Below are 16900 nucleotides of genomic sequence, written 5' to 3'. Positions count from 1 at the left end.
GTCCTGTTCCGTCTTTCGCGTACCAAACATAACACAGAACCTCTGTTCCATTCCGTCTCGTCTGTGTACCAAACGGTACCCAAAGGTTTCGATCCAATCTAAACCACCAATTTTCGCTCGGCTAATGCTGACGAGACTAAATTTGTAGATAAAATTTACAAAGTAAATGATGTGTCATTAATATGAATAAAAACAATTATCAACTCTTAAGTCATAATTCAATCATCAACTTTCTTGGCATTTAGTTTACAAATTTAGTCTCTACGTAAATCAACATTTAAATCATAATGCAATCATCAACTTTCATGTCAATTAGTTTACGCCACTGAATACTATGGTTTGGTGGTATTCCTCTCCACTTGGAAAGTGAAAGGTCTTAGGCTCGAATCTCATAGATGGCGAATTCGATACCAAATTAGACTGCCCATTGTGTAGTTTAGCTGAACTCATCTCCCCTTAGTGTAAAAATATCGATGTACTCAAAACAAAAACATGTTATTTAGTTTACAAATTTTGTTTTGCTAACATTATCTTATCGTAATTTTTTTTTTAAAATAAATGATATTATTTACATGGAGAACAGGTGGGCTTAGCCTCACAATAGGCTAGCAATAATATGGTTCAAATTTATCTTTGGCGAGAATCAAATCTAAGATGTCTCACTTACTTATGAAGAGAAATACCATTAAACCGTAGTGCATCCTATCATAAACTTTAAAGCTATTCGATTTAATAGTCTATCAATTTGAGTTGTAGGGACGTCCTTGCTTCGCCCCCTACTCGTGCATGCATACTTTCTGTTGGCAATTTCTTAAACACGTAGAAGCGCATGAGCCAACTCCTCTATACTACACAGGCATGGAGCCGCTGCATGTATTTAGCACAACGCTGCACCAGCATGCTCAATCTCCGAGCCACCCACGCCGTCTTCGTCACCTCCGGCGTCCACCTCAACACCTACGCCGTCAGCAAACTCATCGCCTTCTGCGCATTATCGGACTCCGGCAACCTCCCGTACGCGTCTCTTCTCTTCGACCAAACCCAGACCCCCAATTTGTACATATACAACACTCTCATTAGAGCATATTATCGTAGTTCTGAGCCGCATTTGGCGATGTATTACTTCCATTTGATGTTAAAACAGAGCGGCTTAGAACCCGATAACTATACGTTTAATTTTGTGATACTGGGTTGCGTGAATTGTTCTTGTCTAGTTTCGGGGAAGGAAATTCACAGTTGGGTGGTGAAAAATGGGTTGGTTTTGTTGGATGCTCATATTCAGACGGCGCTTGTTAGATTGTACGCTGAGTGCAAGGTTTTAGATGATGCCCGGAAGCTGTTTGATGAAATTCATCAGAGAGATGTTATACAGTGGAATGTTCTTGTGAATGGGTATTTGAAATGTGGGTTGGCTTCCGAAGCTCTGGAGGTTTTCCGGGAGATGTTGGTATGTGGGTTTGAGCCTGATCACTTTTGTGTTGCTACAGGGCTCGCGGCTTGTGCTAATCTGGGGGCTCTTTGGCAAGGGAAGTGGATTCATGAGTACGTTAAAAAGAAGAAAGAGTTGAAGTCAGACGTGTTTGTTGGGACTGCGCTCGTAGATATGTATGCCAAGTGTGGTTGTATTAATTTGGCCGTGGAAGCCTTTGAGAGAATGTCGAAAAGAAATGCAGTCTCGTGGGCAGCCATGATTGGAGGGTTTGCAGCACACGGATATGCAACTGAAGTGTTTCATTGCTTGGATAGAATGCAGGTAGTGGATGGCCTCAGGCCTGATGGGGTGGTCCTTCTTGGAGTGCTAATGGCTTGTACTCATGCAGGTCTCCTCGAGAAGGGCAAGTCTCTGCTCGAAAACATGAAAACTCAATATGGGATTGTGCCAAAACATGAGCATTATAGCTGTGTTATAGACTTGCTCTGCAAGGCAGGTTGGCTAGAAGAAGCACTTCAGCTTATTAGAAGAATGCCCATGAAGCCACTTGCTTCTGTCTGGGGTGCTTTACTGAGTGGGTGCCGAGTCCATAAGAATGTTGATCTTGCAGAGCTTGCTGTTGAAGAACTTCTACAGCTAGAAAATAAGGACAGCGAAGAAGAAGCTGTTGCTTATGTTCAGTTATCAAACATTTATTTGGGTGCACGGAGAAGTGAAGATGCGGTTAGGATAAGGAAGATGATCGGTGAACGAGGAACGAATAAGACACCAGGATGCAGTATGATAGAGGTGGATGGAAAAGTTAATGAGTTTGTTTCAGGAGATGTATCACATTTACACCGAGCACAGATGGGTGCTATGCTGGAGCTGATATCTGCTGACTTAATTCAGGATTGAAGGGTCTGCATACCTATTGTTAACACGTCTGGTCCTTCTGGATTGCGAATCATCAAGGATTATGACTTCTTGTTGCCCGTCGGTACTTGCCATAAATTGTTGCTGCTCAAATGTTCTCTTCAAAGTTTCAAGCTTTGTGAGCTTCGCTTGCCACTAGGTTATGTCTAAAGATGCATGCTGAGATTGATTGGGAAATATCCTCATCACTCTGAATGAGGCAGAAAAGGGTGCGTGAAATTCTTTCCTACGGACAGTTACATCCTGCATATCTTATTCCATGTTATTAACCCTCTAACCCACAAGCATTTGGATGAAATAATGTTTATAATTTGGAGATAAAATCTTTGCAGGATTCGGTTCTAGGATAACGAAGTTGCTGTCGATCACCACCTGCAATGAAGACTAGTATGTCAACCCAAAAAAAAGGTTGCCGGTAAATCTGCTTCCTTAATTTTTCTTATCATGGAAACGTTAGTAGAGTTGCTAGCACCATAACACAATTTCCTGATGTCTCAGCTCCATGAATTGTATCCTGTATTTCTAATGAGATTAAAGATGAATTGGCTGCATTTGTATTCAACTTACTGATTTCAGTTATACACTTCAACCTCACATTAATTAGACTTGTTTTTTGTTCTCATACATCAAGAATATCGAAAATTGAATAGAGTAATTCCATCAGGCCCGGGTAAAAAATCTGCTAACAACGTTTCCTTGCTTCTTTTGCATGATGTGCTACTTCCTTTCCTATCTATAATCGCAAATTTGAGCAGGTTTGGAGCTGAATGTACAGAATATGAACAAGAAGGTATCTGATGTTGTTAAACGGGTTTTGCAAATCAGTCAAGACTCACTTCTTGCTGGTGAAGGGCGGAAGACAATCATAGTTAAACCACAAGTATAAAACGAAACAAGGAGTAAACATACATTTTCGTTAAATATGTATCCCCTAAGAAACACGCATGTATCACATTCACTGATCACGTCTCTCACAGAGGTGAAACGCACTTATATAGGTTGGTTTTGTGTAAATTGCACATCTGTGACAGAGGTGTTTAGCAATGTGATCAACAAATTTGGTACGAAATACTTTTGTTCCAGTAAGTTTTTTGGAATCAGACATCAAACATTTAAGAATTATCAAGACGAAAACATGAAAACCCTTTGAAACAATTCTAACCTTTGGACGATGACGGAACTACAATGATATGCATATCGTGGTTGTTTGGCGGAAGATGTAAGCGAAGGGGATAAAGTTTTCCAGTCAGAGGATTGCGTGAACACACAACAATTTCCTCCAATCCGGTTTCTTCCTTCAACTTTTGCTTCAACCCTTCTACCTCACTACCCTTGAATGGGAAGGAAAACTCTTCCAATGAATCCTCAACGTCTCCTTTCTTATTAGCAACACAATAGTAGATCATTCTCCCTGCATCTTTCTTTGGCGAATCATGATCAAATGACTCGCTTGACTGCGTTTAAGAACAAACAATAAGAAGCCAAAAATATAATTAAACTTGATAATCATAGAAGTCATATTTGTTAATTAAAACCAACCTGGTGTTTGGAAGCTCTCGGCATCCTAAGCTCAATCTTAGATGGAGATGTAGGTTCTGAAGGTGCTGAAGACTTCGAAGGCAATGCATCTGGTTGTGGAGGAGGGGGTTTCGCCACTGGGTGACGTTCTGGAGATTCAACCCGAACCTCTATAACATCTACATCCCACAGAACCCAATCCTGTTTTGCAGTTCTTTGAGGGATATCATGGGTGACAGAGTTTCTCCAAGGCGGTACGCCCCCATTTGCGCGCAAGAACTGGCCATAGGGCGTCCTGAGCCGGACCTGATATCCTTCTTTTACAGGCTCCCATTCAAGGGAAGAATCTAATCTCTTTGGCAGTGTTTGCAGAACTTTCTTGCCTCGCAATCCAAGACGGTATGGCATGCTAGAGGCTGTTAAGTACTTGCCATAACAGCTTTTGAACCGTAAAGTGTTTGCATTTTCGACAAACTCCACCATCCATTTGGCATTCTTTGCCGTGCCTTCGCGATCTTGGAAAACAGTCTCTTGATCCTCGTCTGCTAATAGATATTTTCCGTGGTGGCTCCGGAAGCGTACTGATCTGGCTTTTTTGAAGAACTCCATATATATATGTAGCTCTAGGAAACAATAAGACCGATCAAGTACTGTGATTAAGCACATAAAAACATCAGAGAGATCGATTGAACAAAATGTACAGCGTTAATTGTCAGAAATACGGATTTTCGATTGTATTTTCGTCTTAAATTTTCAATGCGTTTTGTACCCTTGGACTAAAAACGGGAAATGATATGAAGTAAGTTCGCGTCTTGCATTATGTGTTTGTGAAGGGGAAAGAATTGGAGGCAACGGTTGAGAGATGTTGAGGAAATTGAGGAAACTATATATATCTTTTTCTATTACAAAAAAGAAGTTCTCTTAGTTGAAAAAGAATTATAAAAAGAGGAGTAACAAACATGTATGATTTTCTCCTGTACAAAATGAGGTGCGTAAAAAGCTTATCAGCGGCTAACGAGGCGGTTAAAAAGCATATTAATAGTTAAGGGGTTATGAATTGTTGATACGTTTACAACTAATGTTAGCGTTCTTTTTTAAATGTTTAGTTGAAAGCGGTTAATCAGCAATATTAGTGAGATTTTTTATCTAAAAAAAGAATTGTAATAATGATGACTACAGTCAATTTCCTTAATAGCTAATCAATTTTTGGAAATTTGTTTCAGCTAAACACAAGAACTTTGCTGAAATCCAAAATTTAATTGGAGGATTTTAGCTTCATTTAATAGAAAAAGTAACACATTATGCAAAATCCAATTGATTGGTGATAGTGCGTGTGGTGTAAAAAAAAAAAATATATATATATATATATATATATATATTGTCAAGAAAATTGCAGAAAAAGAAAATTCCAAACTCCTCCAATTTCGTTCTAGATCGAATGGGCACTTCGCACTTATCGATTCCAATATCGCACCTAAGAGACTGCATCCACAAATTAGAGGAAAACAGTGGTAATAGCCAACCCACGAGTAACAGAGCCAACAAACACATAGAAGGAGTAGTGCAAACATCTGAGCTGAAACTCTACGCACTTTCCGAAAAATACGAGACAAGTCGCGTTTAAGATGAGTAGTTGCAGACATAGATTGATGTTGGACCGAGGGAGAGGAGAGGACTTTAACGAGTGAGGATGAAGAAACTGAGCCAATTGGGAAGGGTGGACATTGGAGTGATGACTGATGAGAATCATGGTGCATGAGCCGGAAAGAAACGAATTTCAGAGTTAAGGATTTTGAAATCTAAGGCAAAAGGGAGTGGAGGAACGGGAGATCTGAACGGAGATCAGGGAAAACGCTGAGACAAAAGCTCAGAAAGGAACCTTATAACACAAAAGCTCACAAGTGAAGGGAACGACGAGGGGATGGGGAGGGAAAAAGGCGGGTTGCCAACTTGCCACCGACCCCAAGCCAAGGGCAGGGGCCGGCGGCTTGGGAATAGTTCTGTGTATTTTGCTCTAGGGTTAGGCGAGAGAGAGAGAGAGAGAGAGAGAGAAGCCTGCTATTTGTTGCGTGTGTGTAAATATATAACTTATTCTATTTTGTAGATAGAAGATCATCTGATCATTCATACAAATCATGCAAGTACAACCCTAATTTTCTTGCATACATATCATATTTCCTAATTAATAACCCCAAACTCCAACGTCATGTTATGTATTTTTTTTATCCGAATCCGATACATGATCTTTGGATGAAGAAAGATCAACGCCGGCTGGAGAGTCTGGCTGTGTTTGTGAAGATTCCGACCGCGAAACAGACTGTGGATCCGGTTCTGTTGGATCTTGTGTTGCAGTAGTACTATAACAACTAGCACTATCATTCACATTATCAACGTTCCTTTGTTCTTGTTGTTGTTGTTCACGAATCTCCACAACTTCCACATCCCACAGAACCCAATCTCTCATCACACCTCTACACGGATTGTCGTGCGTGATCGTGTCTTTCCAAGGCGGCACGCAACACCCGCTTGCACGCAAGAATTGCCCGTTCGCCGTCTTCAGCTTCCACTTGAACCCGTCTCTTACCGGCTCCCATTCCACTATCGGATCCAACATCTTTGGCGTGGTTTGCAGGACTTTGTTGCATTTGATCCCTAGAATGAACGGCGTGCTTAACGCCGTTAAGTATTTCCCGAAACAGCTCTTCAATCGCAATGCATTTGGATTATCGCTAATTAACTCCACCGTCCACCGCGCGTTCTGCACCGTTCCCTCGCGGTTCTGCCACACCGACACTTGATCGTCATCGGCTAATAGGTATTTGTTGTGGTGGCTTCGAAATCGTACCACCTTGGCTTTTTTGAGAAAATCCATACAGTTATTGCATGCACTGATCTGAATCATTAGGCACAACGTATTAATTATATAGATAATTAGGGTTATGCATGCATGCATGATTGAGCAAAAATACGTCGGGTATATAAATTTGAATTAATTTATACCTCGAATAAAATGGGCTGCAAATTTACGCATTGCCGTCGGTGGCGGTGCTCAATGGAAGAATCAGAAAATAAGGCGGAATAGGAAGAGAAGGAATTAGAGGCAAAAGGTAGCCAAAAGTTTGAGGCAGCACGTGAGGAACTGTAAGGGAGACGCATACAATACAATTAAAGGGATGGTTATGATCGAATTATGAAATTAATGAAAATTTATATCAAGCCGGTACGTGTAGAAGTAAAAAACACATCAATTTGGATAAATTATGCAGATTTGAGCTTAATTAAATTGGCTAGAGAAGTTTGAATTCTCTACATAGCATAATTTGAATGAATTATTTAGCGTTGAAGTACCTGCATAGAGAAATGTGTGGTTAGTATTTTTTTTTATTACAAACAATTAATTTTTTAGAATCAATTAATTACGAATTATTTGGAAATGCTTTTAAAATGATTAAAAGAATTTTTGATGAAATTGATTTTAGTTTCCAAAAACATCAACATTAGAAGGAACCAGCATCAAATATGTGCTATGTGCTTTATCGAGAAGCACATGAAGTGCTTTTTTCAAAAGGCACATCAAGTGTTTTTTCAGGATCCACTTAGATTTTTATTAAGAATTGGTTTCAAAAACATTTTCAATCATTTTAAAAGCAATTTCAAACAAGGTATTAATTAATCAAGAACCAAAAAGAAAAAAGAAAAATGATTAGTTAATATAATAGAAGATAAATGTGGGGTAATTCTCTTGGCTTATATTGGTTCCGTCCACACAATTTCTACTTCCTAAACAATTTTATAGTACGTTTTTTTATCGTTGCATTTGTCTACGGGAAACATACTGCGTGGATGTTATGGAGTTTATACAACTTGGCCGCCAAGTCTTTTACTTTCCACCTCTCGAACGCACTCAACTTCACATGATGATCAAACCCTATTCAAATTATTACTTAAGCTATAATATATCCTTAATTAATTAGGTTGATTATACTTCTTCAAGCAGTTAGACGGATATGTATACTTAATTATATATACGGATCCTTTAATAAGAGGGATCCTTATTTTTCTAAAAAAATGAGGATTCCCTTTTAACCATTAGATTGACTTTAATGAAATTGTATGGTTGAAATTGTGTGGCCTGTGATTTAATCTTAACCATATAATTTCATTAAAGTTAATCTAACGGTCAAGAGAAAAATGAGAATCCCTCTTGTTAAAGGATCTTTATATATATTATGGATTGAATAAAAGGTGGAACATATATGTTTACAGAAAAATTGTCGAATAAAGAGTCGAACGAGTTAGAATTGTAGAAGATGTTTTTTTATTTTTTTTAATTTATTAATTTTATAACAAACGATATTATCTACACTATAAGGAGGAGAAGGGTCGGTTAGCCTTACAATGGCTAGCAATAATGTGGTTCAAGTTCGAACTTAAGACGTCTCACTTACAAGCGAAATGAATACCACTATACCGTAATACTAAGTGACATTGTAGGAGTTTTAGTTCTCTATATATGGATCATTTTGAGACATTTTCCATAAATAAATGGTTCATTAATATTCAATTTCAATTATCATGATCATACATACAATTTGATTTATAATGTACTTATCTCATCATGTTTTTTCAAATGTGAGACAAAAGTAATGCAGTCCTACTCTCCTAAGGTCTCCATTTTGAGGATTTGTGAGGACCAAATAAATATTAACCATGAGATTATATTAGTTTAGATCCAAAGACTTAAACATTTTGAAGACCTTAGAATAACAGGACTCAAAGTAATGAAGGGAAACTAGAATTTCAGACTTCTAATTACTGTGAAACTTATACAATCTACTTTTTTTCACTCTTTACCGAAGAAAAATTAAAAGAAATAATCAAGGTAATTAACTCTTTGCCAAAGGCAAGGTAAAATATAGGACAAACTGTTTGTGTCCACAAAAATTTAACCACACCCTACTTTATACCATGCATGGACGGCCTTTTGTGTTGTAATTTGTGGCTGGTGTTTCTCCTTAGTTCTTTTTTCTTTATTTTGGCACATACATAATCTCATCCAAGACAACTAGCTAGCTTTAGTTACAATGGTTAGCCCACGTCTATCACAACAAAGTGAAGAGGGGTATACTGGTGATTTTCCAGGTATAAATATATACAGTGGAAAATTACCAAACAGCCTAAGCTAACCGTGCAACTGTGTATAAATATGACTCCCGAGATACTTACAAATCAGTTCAACAAGATCTACTTTTGAATAGAGAAACGTTCAAATTTTACTTGGTCTTCTAATCCACCTCACTCTCGTTAATCGCAATCGATCAAATCTGGTTTTTGACGGTGAAAACCAAACCATATCGCATATTCTTATTCCTTTCCACCAATTTTCCAGCCTTATAATTCCAATCACTTTTGTCTTTGCATCTATATTTCTCTTCCTCTCCCTCTCTCCAATCAAGTTATTAAACCCTAATTGATGATCGCCAAAAAGGTTGATGAATGTACATTCTACCCTACAATGACGATAAAAGGAGGCACAAGCCAAGCCTGTGCTGCGTGCAAATACCAAAGACGAAAGTGTGCTAAGGACTGCGCTCTTGCTCCACACTTTCCGCCCGATCAACCGAAGCTGTTTCAAAACGCCCACCGATTGTACGGCGTTGCAAACATAATGAAGATTCTAAAGCAAGTTCATCCTGAGAAAAGGGAGGAGGCTATGAGATCGATCATATATGAATCCAATATGTGTGCCAAATTTCCAGTCACCGGATGTATGGGCATCATAAACCAATTAACTTTCCAGTTACAGCAAGCCCAAGAAGAGCTTCGATATGTGAGAACGCATCTTGCAATTTGCAAGGATCAATGTCAATATCGAATGCCTACTTCTCCGCAGCACTACTCGCGTCCTTCATCGCAGTTGCAGCTAGGCATACCTACGAACACCGATGCGGCGGCTCTGACACTTTATCAACAACATCAATATCCGTATCAATATGCTTCTGGTGGCAGTGGTGGAATGCCCTGGGTGGCTAATGAGTATCTTGCAAATGGACTTAATGGGGTTTATATTGACGAAAATGATAATATGGTAAAACCTCTTAGGGTTCAACATCCCTATTATAACGATAACAATGTCGAACAACTTATGGCTATTCAGTCCAATTTGGTTCCTTCACAAGCCTTTCCTATTCACCAAGAAATGGATGTTCCCCATGATTATGATGACATTCCATTTGATACAATTGCTGATGATCGACAATCGTATATCGAATCTAAAGAAGCCTGCGAGTCTAGGTATGTGCAATGTTTAACTAGTTGTCTTCTATAATTTGAGATTTATGTTACTATATGTTGTGTAATTGCTGACCTCGGCTTAGCCTAGTTGGCTAGATCAGTGTTCCCTTTCTGCAGTACCGTAGTTTAGATGATTTTATGCTACAATTTTGCTTACAAATTTAATTTAATTATATGCAGTGCTGAATCATCGTTCAAGGGCACGCAATCGATCGAACATGTCTCACAGAATGATCTCAAGAGTGCGGCAGCATGCTTCAGTCTAACAAGTGTGAGGTAGCTATAGCTAGAAAACAACTGAAGTAATTCAAGTAATTTCCGAACGAGTTCCTTAATTTTTCTATTTGTTTTTAAATTTGGTGTTCAAAGCTCAACAATTTTGTTTAATTGTTTCCACGTACGCATTCATTGAATAAGAGATGTAGGCTAGCTCTTAATCAATCATTTTTGCAGAGGATTGATATGCACTTAAATTTTTCACTGCCCTTCTATATTTCTACTCCCAAGTTCTATCAGACATTTCACAATTTTATTAGTGTTAATTAATAAAGTTATTATTTCTTTTGTTAAATATTAGTGTGATAGGCAACAATATCTCTTTAGCCATTTTGATTGATGCGATCATGAAAAATATTAAAACACACATAATATTGTTTAACAAAATCAAAGTGATGGTTTCTCTTCTCTCGTCTGAAAGGTCAGTTGCATAAGAAGATCATCACATGCGCAGTTTGCATAGAGGATGTTATTGAAAATGAATAATTTTAAATTCAAGGTATATTTGAGATGATTGATTAAACATGAAGTAAACTTTTTTCTTCTAATCCTCTCATTTTGGAGAGATTGGAATGAATGAGTTTTCTTCTAGAGCAATTGATCTCCTATCTCCAAGTTGGCCGTAATTTTTTTTATTTCTTCCTTAATTAAACATGCATTGAAAATAGTAACTTATTAGTTTCAATCCAATATTTTATACGCCAAAAAATGTGCATTCTATGTAGAACTACGGTGGTAGTTAGCTAGTTTGCATTTTTAGTGAAATATCGTATCATATTATGATACATGTTGCAATATAAACCTCATGAGCACTTCACAGCAGATACCCTGCTCCACTATTCATGGAGCGGGAGAGTTATTGATATGTAATATTTCATCTATATTACTGATAATATGTAGATTTGTGTTGATATGGGATGTCAATACGTATAATTAATACGTTGTTGATATTTACCGATATGGATATGTCAATATTCTCGCACGACTTGTCACCAATATGGTGTCAATTTGTTGTCAATATGTCAACAATGTGGCTATTGATATTTCATCAATGTGGTGACGGATATGTTATCGTTGTTTGAATAATGAGATTAAGTTGTAAAGTGTGCTTAAACAACTTACTAATTGGTTAGTGCTTGAGCACATTTCACGGTTTCATCTTATGATTTGAGTTGTTAATTTTGAGAAGATCAAATGAAGAGTTTACGCGAATTAAAGCTAGATAACTAATTGTGGTAGCAAATTTTCGTCATCTTCAGTCTTGAAAAAAATGTACCTACAAAACAATTAAATACTTTTGATCAACCGATGCCGAGAAAGTTTAAAGCTTAATTGCGTAGCCAAAGCTTACTAGAAGTTGGTGGAGATGGGGTTTTTATAGGAGTTAGGCCGACCACATGTGTAGCCTTTGCCCTGACATGACATTTGATCGGCCAAGATGAGTCATCTGCATGATGGATGAGGAAACAATTATCACAACGATATTATTTAAATAATATCTTGAGATTATCTTTGAAATATTCTTAACTGGATATGATCGTGATTCTTGATTGATTTTATCTTCAATTAGGAGATCTTATCTTTTTTTTTTTTTTTTTGAACAAAAGGAGATCTCTTTAATATCTTTGACTTTTAGTCAGCCTCTTATGTCTTCAGTTATGTTGAATTGCGCACGAATCGAATGTGGGCCTTGCCAATTTAATGTGAGTATCTTCGTCACTTGTGGGTAAAAGTCCACTGTTAGCTCTAGAATTACTTTTTGCTCCACACTAATCACTTCTTATTTGAGTGATGACCTTGAAAATGTTTGGTTTAGATCATCGAAAAAGGAACGTATTAATTTACTAACTAGTTACCTCTTACATGCTACTAATATTCACACACGCACACAATTTAGAATATTACTACTGAAGGCTTAAGATACTATAATTACTAAGAAGCTCTTATTAAATTTTTCTAACGGAGTAACTATTGATAAAGAAACAACAATTTGTATGGGCTTCCATGTTTTGAGTTGCGGGTTGGGTTGTTTCGAGTGAATGTATATAAATTAGAAGACAAAAAATTGACCGTTAAAATGATGATTGTATTAAATACGCGATTGTATTGTAGTCAATCTCATACAGAATTTATGTTTGTGTTTGAGTGAATCATGCCTATGTGAAGTATGTTTCCATAAGTTAAGCATGCCTCATATGTGAAGCACATCTTTCTTATGAACGTAGATCTCTCATATATGAGGAGCGCAACTCACATGGCTATGAGTGCATTGTAGCTGGTTATTATTGCAATTTATAGCTCTTGATGCTAAATCCAACTATTTATATAACTAAACCCAACCCTTTGTACTGTATTTGAGACGTAATAAATATCTCTCTCTTCTCTACAACTTGGTATTACTTTGTTCTTCTTCTTCGATTCATAGTATAGTGTTAATATGGTATCATCGCCGGTGGTGATCGTCCATTTTCCGCTGCACAATTTCTGACCGGATACTGCTTTATGCAAAAGGAGGATCAAGATCTGGTGGTCTTGGTGATCGTTAATGGTGGTTTATTTGCCGAGAAAGTATTGTGCCCTCTAACTGTTTGCTGTTTTGTGTCAGTGAGTTCTTCGTTACTCTTTTCTCTATTTTTTACAAGGCCGATGGCCAGTTGAAGTGTCTTTCGAAGATATGAATGTTTACAAAAGCCGATTGCCATCTTTTTCTTGGTTTGTATAATTTCTACTCCTTGAAGGCCAATTGCCGGAGTGTTGAATCTTGAAGTCTTTCTGCTATGTCCTCTTTTTTAAAGGCTAATTGCCGAAGAGGGTTTTGTGCGTTGCTCTTAATTGCAAGTTGTATACAAATCTTGATTGATAGTTTCTTGAACTTTGTTGAGAATAAGTAGAATTCTTGTGTTGATTGTCACCATCTCTGAGAATATTACAGAATCTGTGAAGATTGAAAATCTTTTGGGAATGCTTACCTTGAAGTTGCAAGATGATAACTTTGTCAAATGGCATTTTCAGTTTCAATCAGTCTTGCGTGGTTATGATATGTTGGATTTCTTTACGGGGGATAATCCATGTCCACCTAAATATGTGATTCATACTGAGACAAGTGTGATAAGAGAGATAACTACTGCCTAAAAGAATTGGGTGAGAAAGGATATGGCTTTACTTAGTTTGCTTATTGCTACCTTATCTGATGATGCTATAGAGCATGTTATTGGATGTAAAACTTCACAGGAAGCATGGAGTGCTCTACAAGATCGTTTTGCTTCTGTCTCAGTATCCAGGATTAATCAGTTGAAGACTGAGTTCCATACTGCACAAAAAGGATGGGATTCGATTGACAAGTTTTTGTTGAAGTTAAAGGCTATAAGAGATCAATTAATCTTTGCTGGAGAAAGGGTATTTGAAAATGATCTGGTTATTGCTGTTTTGACTGGATTATCACAGGAATTTGATATGATCAGAACTGTGATATTGGCAAGGGAAACACCAATCTCTTTGAAAGACTTCCATGCACAGCTTCTCAGCGCTGAACTTACCATAGAATCCAGAGTCACAGCTCTTACAGGTTCAATGTCTGCAATGTATATGAATGGTGATAATGGTAATGGTCATACTGGTTCTTATCAAGCAAATGGTAGTTATCAAGGTGAAAGTTCAACCATGGGGGCAAATGGTTATCAAGGGGGTGAAAGCTCTAATGTGGGGGAAAATGGTTATCAAGGAGGATTTTGTTTTACTGGCAGTAATCAAAGGCATTTCAATACTCAAAATTGAAGGACATTCAATTCTAACAAGAATTCCTATGGACACAACGCTTCAAAACCTTACTTTGGCAACAAAAGTAGGGGATAAAATGGCAACTTTTCTGATCAAGGCAAGAGTTCACAGTCAAGTTTCAATGGTCAGTTCCATTACTCCTGAATGTCAAATATGCTCCAGAAAAGGTCACATTGCGCCTAATTGTCATTTTAAGAGTACAACTAATAGCAATCAATATCAACTCTTGGTATGTCAGATCTGTGGAAAGAAGGGCCACAATGCACTGGACTGTTTTCATAGGAACAATTATGCCTATCACGGGGCTCCACCACCTCCAACACTCACTGCCATGTCTGCACAAGGTTCACATAGTTACTCTCAAGTACCAAATAAGCCTCAACCACATGGGTTTTCTGCTGATGATACATGGGTCCTAGATATTGGTGCTACACATCATATGATAGCAAATGTCAACAATATGAATCAAGTCACTGCATACAATGGTGATGAGAAGATAATCATTGGAAATGGTCCAGGTTAGGATGTGAAGCATATTGGTTCCACTAAACTTTTTACTCAAGATCATTGCTTATTCTTGAAAAATGTTTTGCATGTACCCCATATCACTGTGAATCTTCTGTCAGTTAAGAAATTGTGCTATGATAATGGCTGCTGGTTTATATGTGATGATAATGTGTTTTTCATACAGGACAAGGCAACCAATGTGATACTCTATCAAGGAATGAGTGATGGGGATATTTTTACAATACCTGTGACAGTGTTTTCAAGATTGTTTCCTGCAAATTAGAAGATAAAAGATGTGGAAGTTGGCTTTATAGGAAAGAAGATAAAGACTGCAATCTGGCATGAGGCTAGGCCATCCTTCTGAAGAAGTATTGACAGCTATGATGAAAGCAGCAAAAGTACCAGTTAGTATAAATCATTCTCAGTCCATATGGACTTCATGTATTTCAAGTAAAATGTGTTGGCAATCTTTTCCTGTAAAACAAAGTAGTGCTACCTTTGTATTTGAAAGAGTACATTCAGATGTATGGGGGCATTCTCCAAAGATATCAATTGAAGGATATAGATATTACATCAGTTTTATTGATGAGTATTCAAGGTTCTTGTGGATATTTCCTATGGTTAACAAATCTGAAGCAGTCGTTGCATTTATAAAGTTCCATGCTTTTGTATTAACTTAATTCAACACTGAGATTAAATGTTTGCAAACTGATGGAGAGGGAGAGTATATGAGTAAAGTGTTTGTCAAATTTTTGGAATCAAAAGGGATTGTTCATAGAATATCATGTCATATACTCCTTAACAGAATGGCATTTCTGAGAGGAAACATAGACATGTGATAAAGACTGCATTAACTTTAATGTCTGAAGCAAACTTGGATCCATTTTTCTGGTTTCATGGCTGTTCATATGCAACTTTTTTTATTAATAGAATGCTACGTAAAGTGTTACAAATGCAGTCTCCATATCAGATGTTGTTTGGCAAGATCCCTGATATTTATAATTTATAAGTGTTTGGGACAGCTGTGTATCCATTTCTCAGGCCCTATAATGCAAATAAGCTACAAGTAAGGTCTGTTCAATGTGTTTTCGTTGGTTATGCTCTGGGCTATAAGGGAGTTATATGTTACAATATTGAAACAAGAAAAATGATTCTAACAAGGCATGTCATTCATGATGAATCAATGTTTCCCTATAGAGTTATGGTTAGTACCAAGTTCAGTAAAGGTTCACAGTTTTCATCTACAAATCAGAGATATGTCACTGTCTTTATCTAAAAATAATTCTCATTCTGTTGGTAGATTGAACTCATTGGATTCAGCATCTATTTCAAAACATTTATCACTGTCACAGGGTGCTTCATCAACCCAAAATCCTCATCCCATCACTCCTAGATCTCATGATGTACCACAAATGTTGCATGTCCATAATTATACACAACTTGAGGTAATTCTACCTTTTTCATCTTCCATATCATCTCCTCTTGGTGAATCAAGTAATGCTTCTGTTCATCCAATGGTCACTAGGTTGAAGAGTGGTACAATACCACAGAGGAGTTATAAGGGATATTTAGCTACATTGCCTGAACTTCAGTCACTTCAATTAGCTAAAGACACTTACTTTGGTGGAGGTTTTTCCTTTTTGGTTGTTAACAGTGATGCTGCTGAACCATCAACATTCAGAAAAGCTGCTACAATGCCACGGTGGCAAAGTGCAATGTAAGAAGAGTGTGACTCTCTTAGTGCTCAAGGAACTTGGGAATTAATACCACCACCTAATGATAGGTCTATTATTGGCAGCAAATGGGTATACAAAATAAAAAAGAATCCAGATGGCACAGTTTCAAGGTACAAAGCAAGGCTAGTGGCACAAGGTTTTTCACAGGAGCAAGGTGTTGATTATTTAGAAACCTTTAGTCCAGTGGTGAGACATACCACAGTTCGAATTGTCCTAGCATTCGCTGCCATTAACCATTGAGATTTGAGACAGCTTGATATCAAAAATGCATTCCTGCATAGTGAATTGCAATAAGATATATATATATATATATATATATATATATATATAACAACCTCAGGGATTTGTGGATATAACTAAGCCAACACATGTCTGCAAACTGATTAAATCTCTCTATGGGCTTAAACAGGCTCCAAGAGCTTGGAACTCTAAGTTCACAAGCTAT

General features: G+C 37.4%; 5 protein-coding genes across 5 annotated transcripts; 3 read left to right on the top strand and 2 right to left on the bottom strand.

The window, feature by feature from the left end:
* Positions 1–698: 698 nt before the first annotated feature.
* LOC137740854 (pentatricopeptide repeat-containing protein At3g28660) lies at positions 699–2950 on the top strand. Its single transcript, XM_068480660.2, has 2 exons — positions 699–2556; positions 2680–2950. Exon 1 carries the CDS (start codon positions 830–832, stop codon positions 2327–2329), a length of 1500 nt encoding a protein of 499 aa, XP_068336761.2. The 5' UTR covers positions 699–829; the 3' UTR covers positions 2330–2556; positions 2680–2950.
* Positions 2879–4661, bottom strand: LOC137740856 (uncharacterized). The gene is made up of 3 exons (XM_088699443.1): positions 3887–4661; positions 3510–3801; positions 2879–3189 (listed from the first exon to the last, which is right to left on the bottom strand). Exons 1-3 carry the CDS (start codon positions 4529–4531, stop codon positions 3173–3175), a joined length of 954 nt encoding a protein of 317 aa, XP_088555569.1. The 5' UTR covers positions 4532–4661; the 3' UTR covers positions 2879–3172.
* A 1276-nt stretch (positions 4662–5937) lies between these two features.
* Positions 5938–7021, bottom strand: LOC148694013 (uncharacterized). The gene is made up of 2 exons (XM_088699445.1): positions 6866–7021; positions 5938–6758 (listed from the first exon to the last, which is right to left on the bottom strand). Exons 1-2 carry the CDS (start codon positions 7019–7021, stop codon positions 6075–6077), a joined length of 840 nt encoding a protein of 279 aa, XP_088555571.1. The 3' UTR covers positions 5938–6074.
* Positions 7022–9338: 2317 nt separating this feature from the next.
* Positions 9339–10638, top strand: LOC137740855 (LOB domain-containing protein 27-like). The gene is made up of 2 exons (XM_068480662.2): positions 9339–10159; positions 10340–10638. Exons 1-2 carry the CDS (start codon positions 9339–9341, stop codon positions 10437–10439), a joined length of 921 nt encoding a protein of 306 aa, XP_068336763.2. The 3' UTR covers positions 10440–10638.
* Positions 10639–12561: 1923 nt separating this feature from the next.
* Positions 12562–15311, top strand: LOC148694012 (uncharacterized). The gene is made up of 3 exons (XM_088699441.1): positions 12562–14336; positions 14451–14730; positions 14904–15311. The coding sequence occupies exons 1-3, from the start codon at positions 14025–14027 to the stop codon at positions 14942–14944; spliced, it is 633 nt and encodes a 210-aa protein (XP_088555567.1). The 5' UTR covers positions 12562–14024; the 3' UTR covers positions 14945–15311.
* The last annotated feature ends 1589 nt before the right edge of the window (positions 15312–16900 follow it).

This window comes from Pyrus communis, chromosome 9 (assembly GCF_041283825.1).
Source record: "Pyrus communis isolate YQ-2024b chromosome 9, ASM4128382v1, whole genome shotgun sequence".
In the NCBI taxonomy this organism is placed as follows: domain Eukaryota; kingdom Viridiplantae; phylum Streptophyta; class Magnoliopsida; order Rosales; family Rosaceae; genus Pyrus; species Pyrus communis.
Note: the sequence above shows the minus strand (reverse complement) of the source record. Positions and strands in the feature narration are given on the sequence as shown.

Excerpts from the sequence above, each read along its gene's own strand:
- LOC137740854 (XM_068480660.2), top strand. The coding sequence starts at position 830 with ATGAGCCAACTCCTCTATACTACACAGGCATGGAGCCGCTGCATGTAT.
- LOC137740856 (XM_088699443.1), bottom strand. The coding sequence starts at position 4,531 with ATGTGCTTAATCACAGTACTTGATCGGTCTTATTGTTTCCTAGAGCTA. Across the intron at positions 3,802-3,886 it reads CGAGAGCTTCCAAACACCAG|TCAAGCGAGTCATTTGATCA; the intron begins GTTGGTTTTAAT and ends TCTTAAACGCAG.
- LOC148694013 (XM_088699445.1), bottom strand. The coding sequence starts at position 7,021 with ATGCGTCTCCCTTACAGTTCCTCACGTGCTGCCTCAAACTTTTGGCTA. Across the intron at positions 6,759-6,865 it reads TGCAGCCCATTTTATTCGAG|ATCAGTGCATGCAATAACTG; the intron begins GTATAAATTAAT and ends CTAATGATTCAG.
- LOC137740855 (XM_068480662.2), top strand. The coding sequence starts at position 9,339 with ATGATCGCCAAAAAGGTTGATGAATGTACATTCTACCCTACAATGACG. Across the intron at positions 10,160-10,339 it reads AAAGAAGCCTGCGAGTCTAG|TGCTGAATCATCGTTCAAGG; the intron begins GTATGTGCAATG and ends AATTATATGCAG.
- LOC148694012 (XM_088699441.1), top strand. The coding sequence starts at position 14,025 with ATGGTGATAATGGTAATGGTCATACTGGTTCTTATCAAGCAAATGGTA. Across the intron at positions 14,337-14,450 it reads TTCACAGTCAAGTTTCAATG|ATCTGTGGAAAGAAGGGCCA; the intron begins GTCAGTTCCATT and ends TTGGTATGTCAG. Across the intron at positions 14,731-14,903 it reads AATCATTGGAAATGGTCCAG|GACAAGGCAACCAATGTGAT; the intron begins GTTAGGATGTGA and ends TTTTTCATACAG.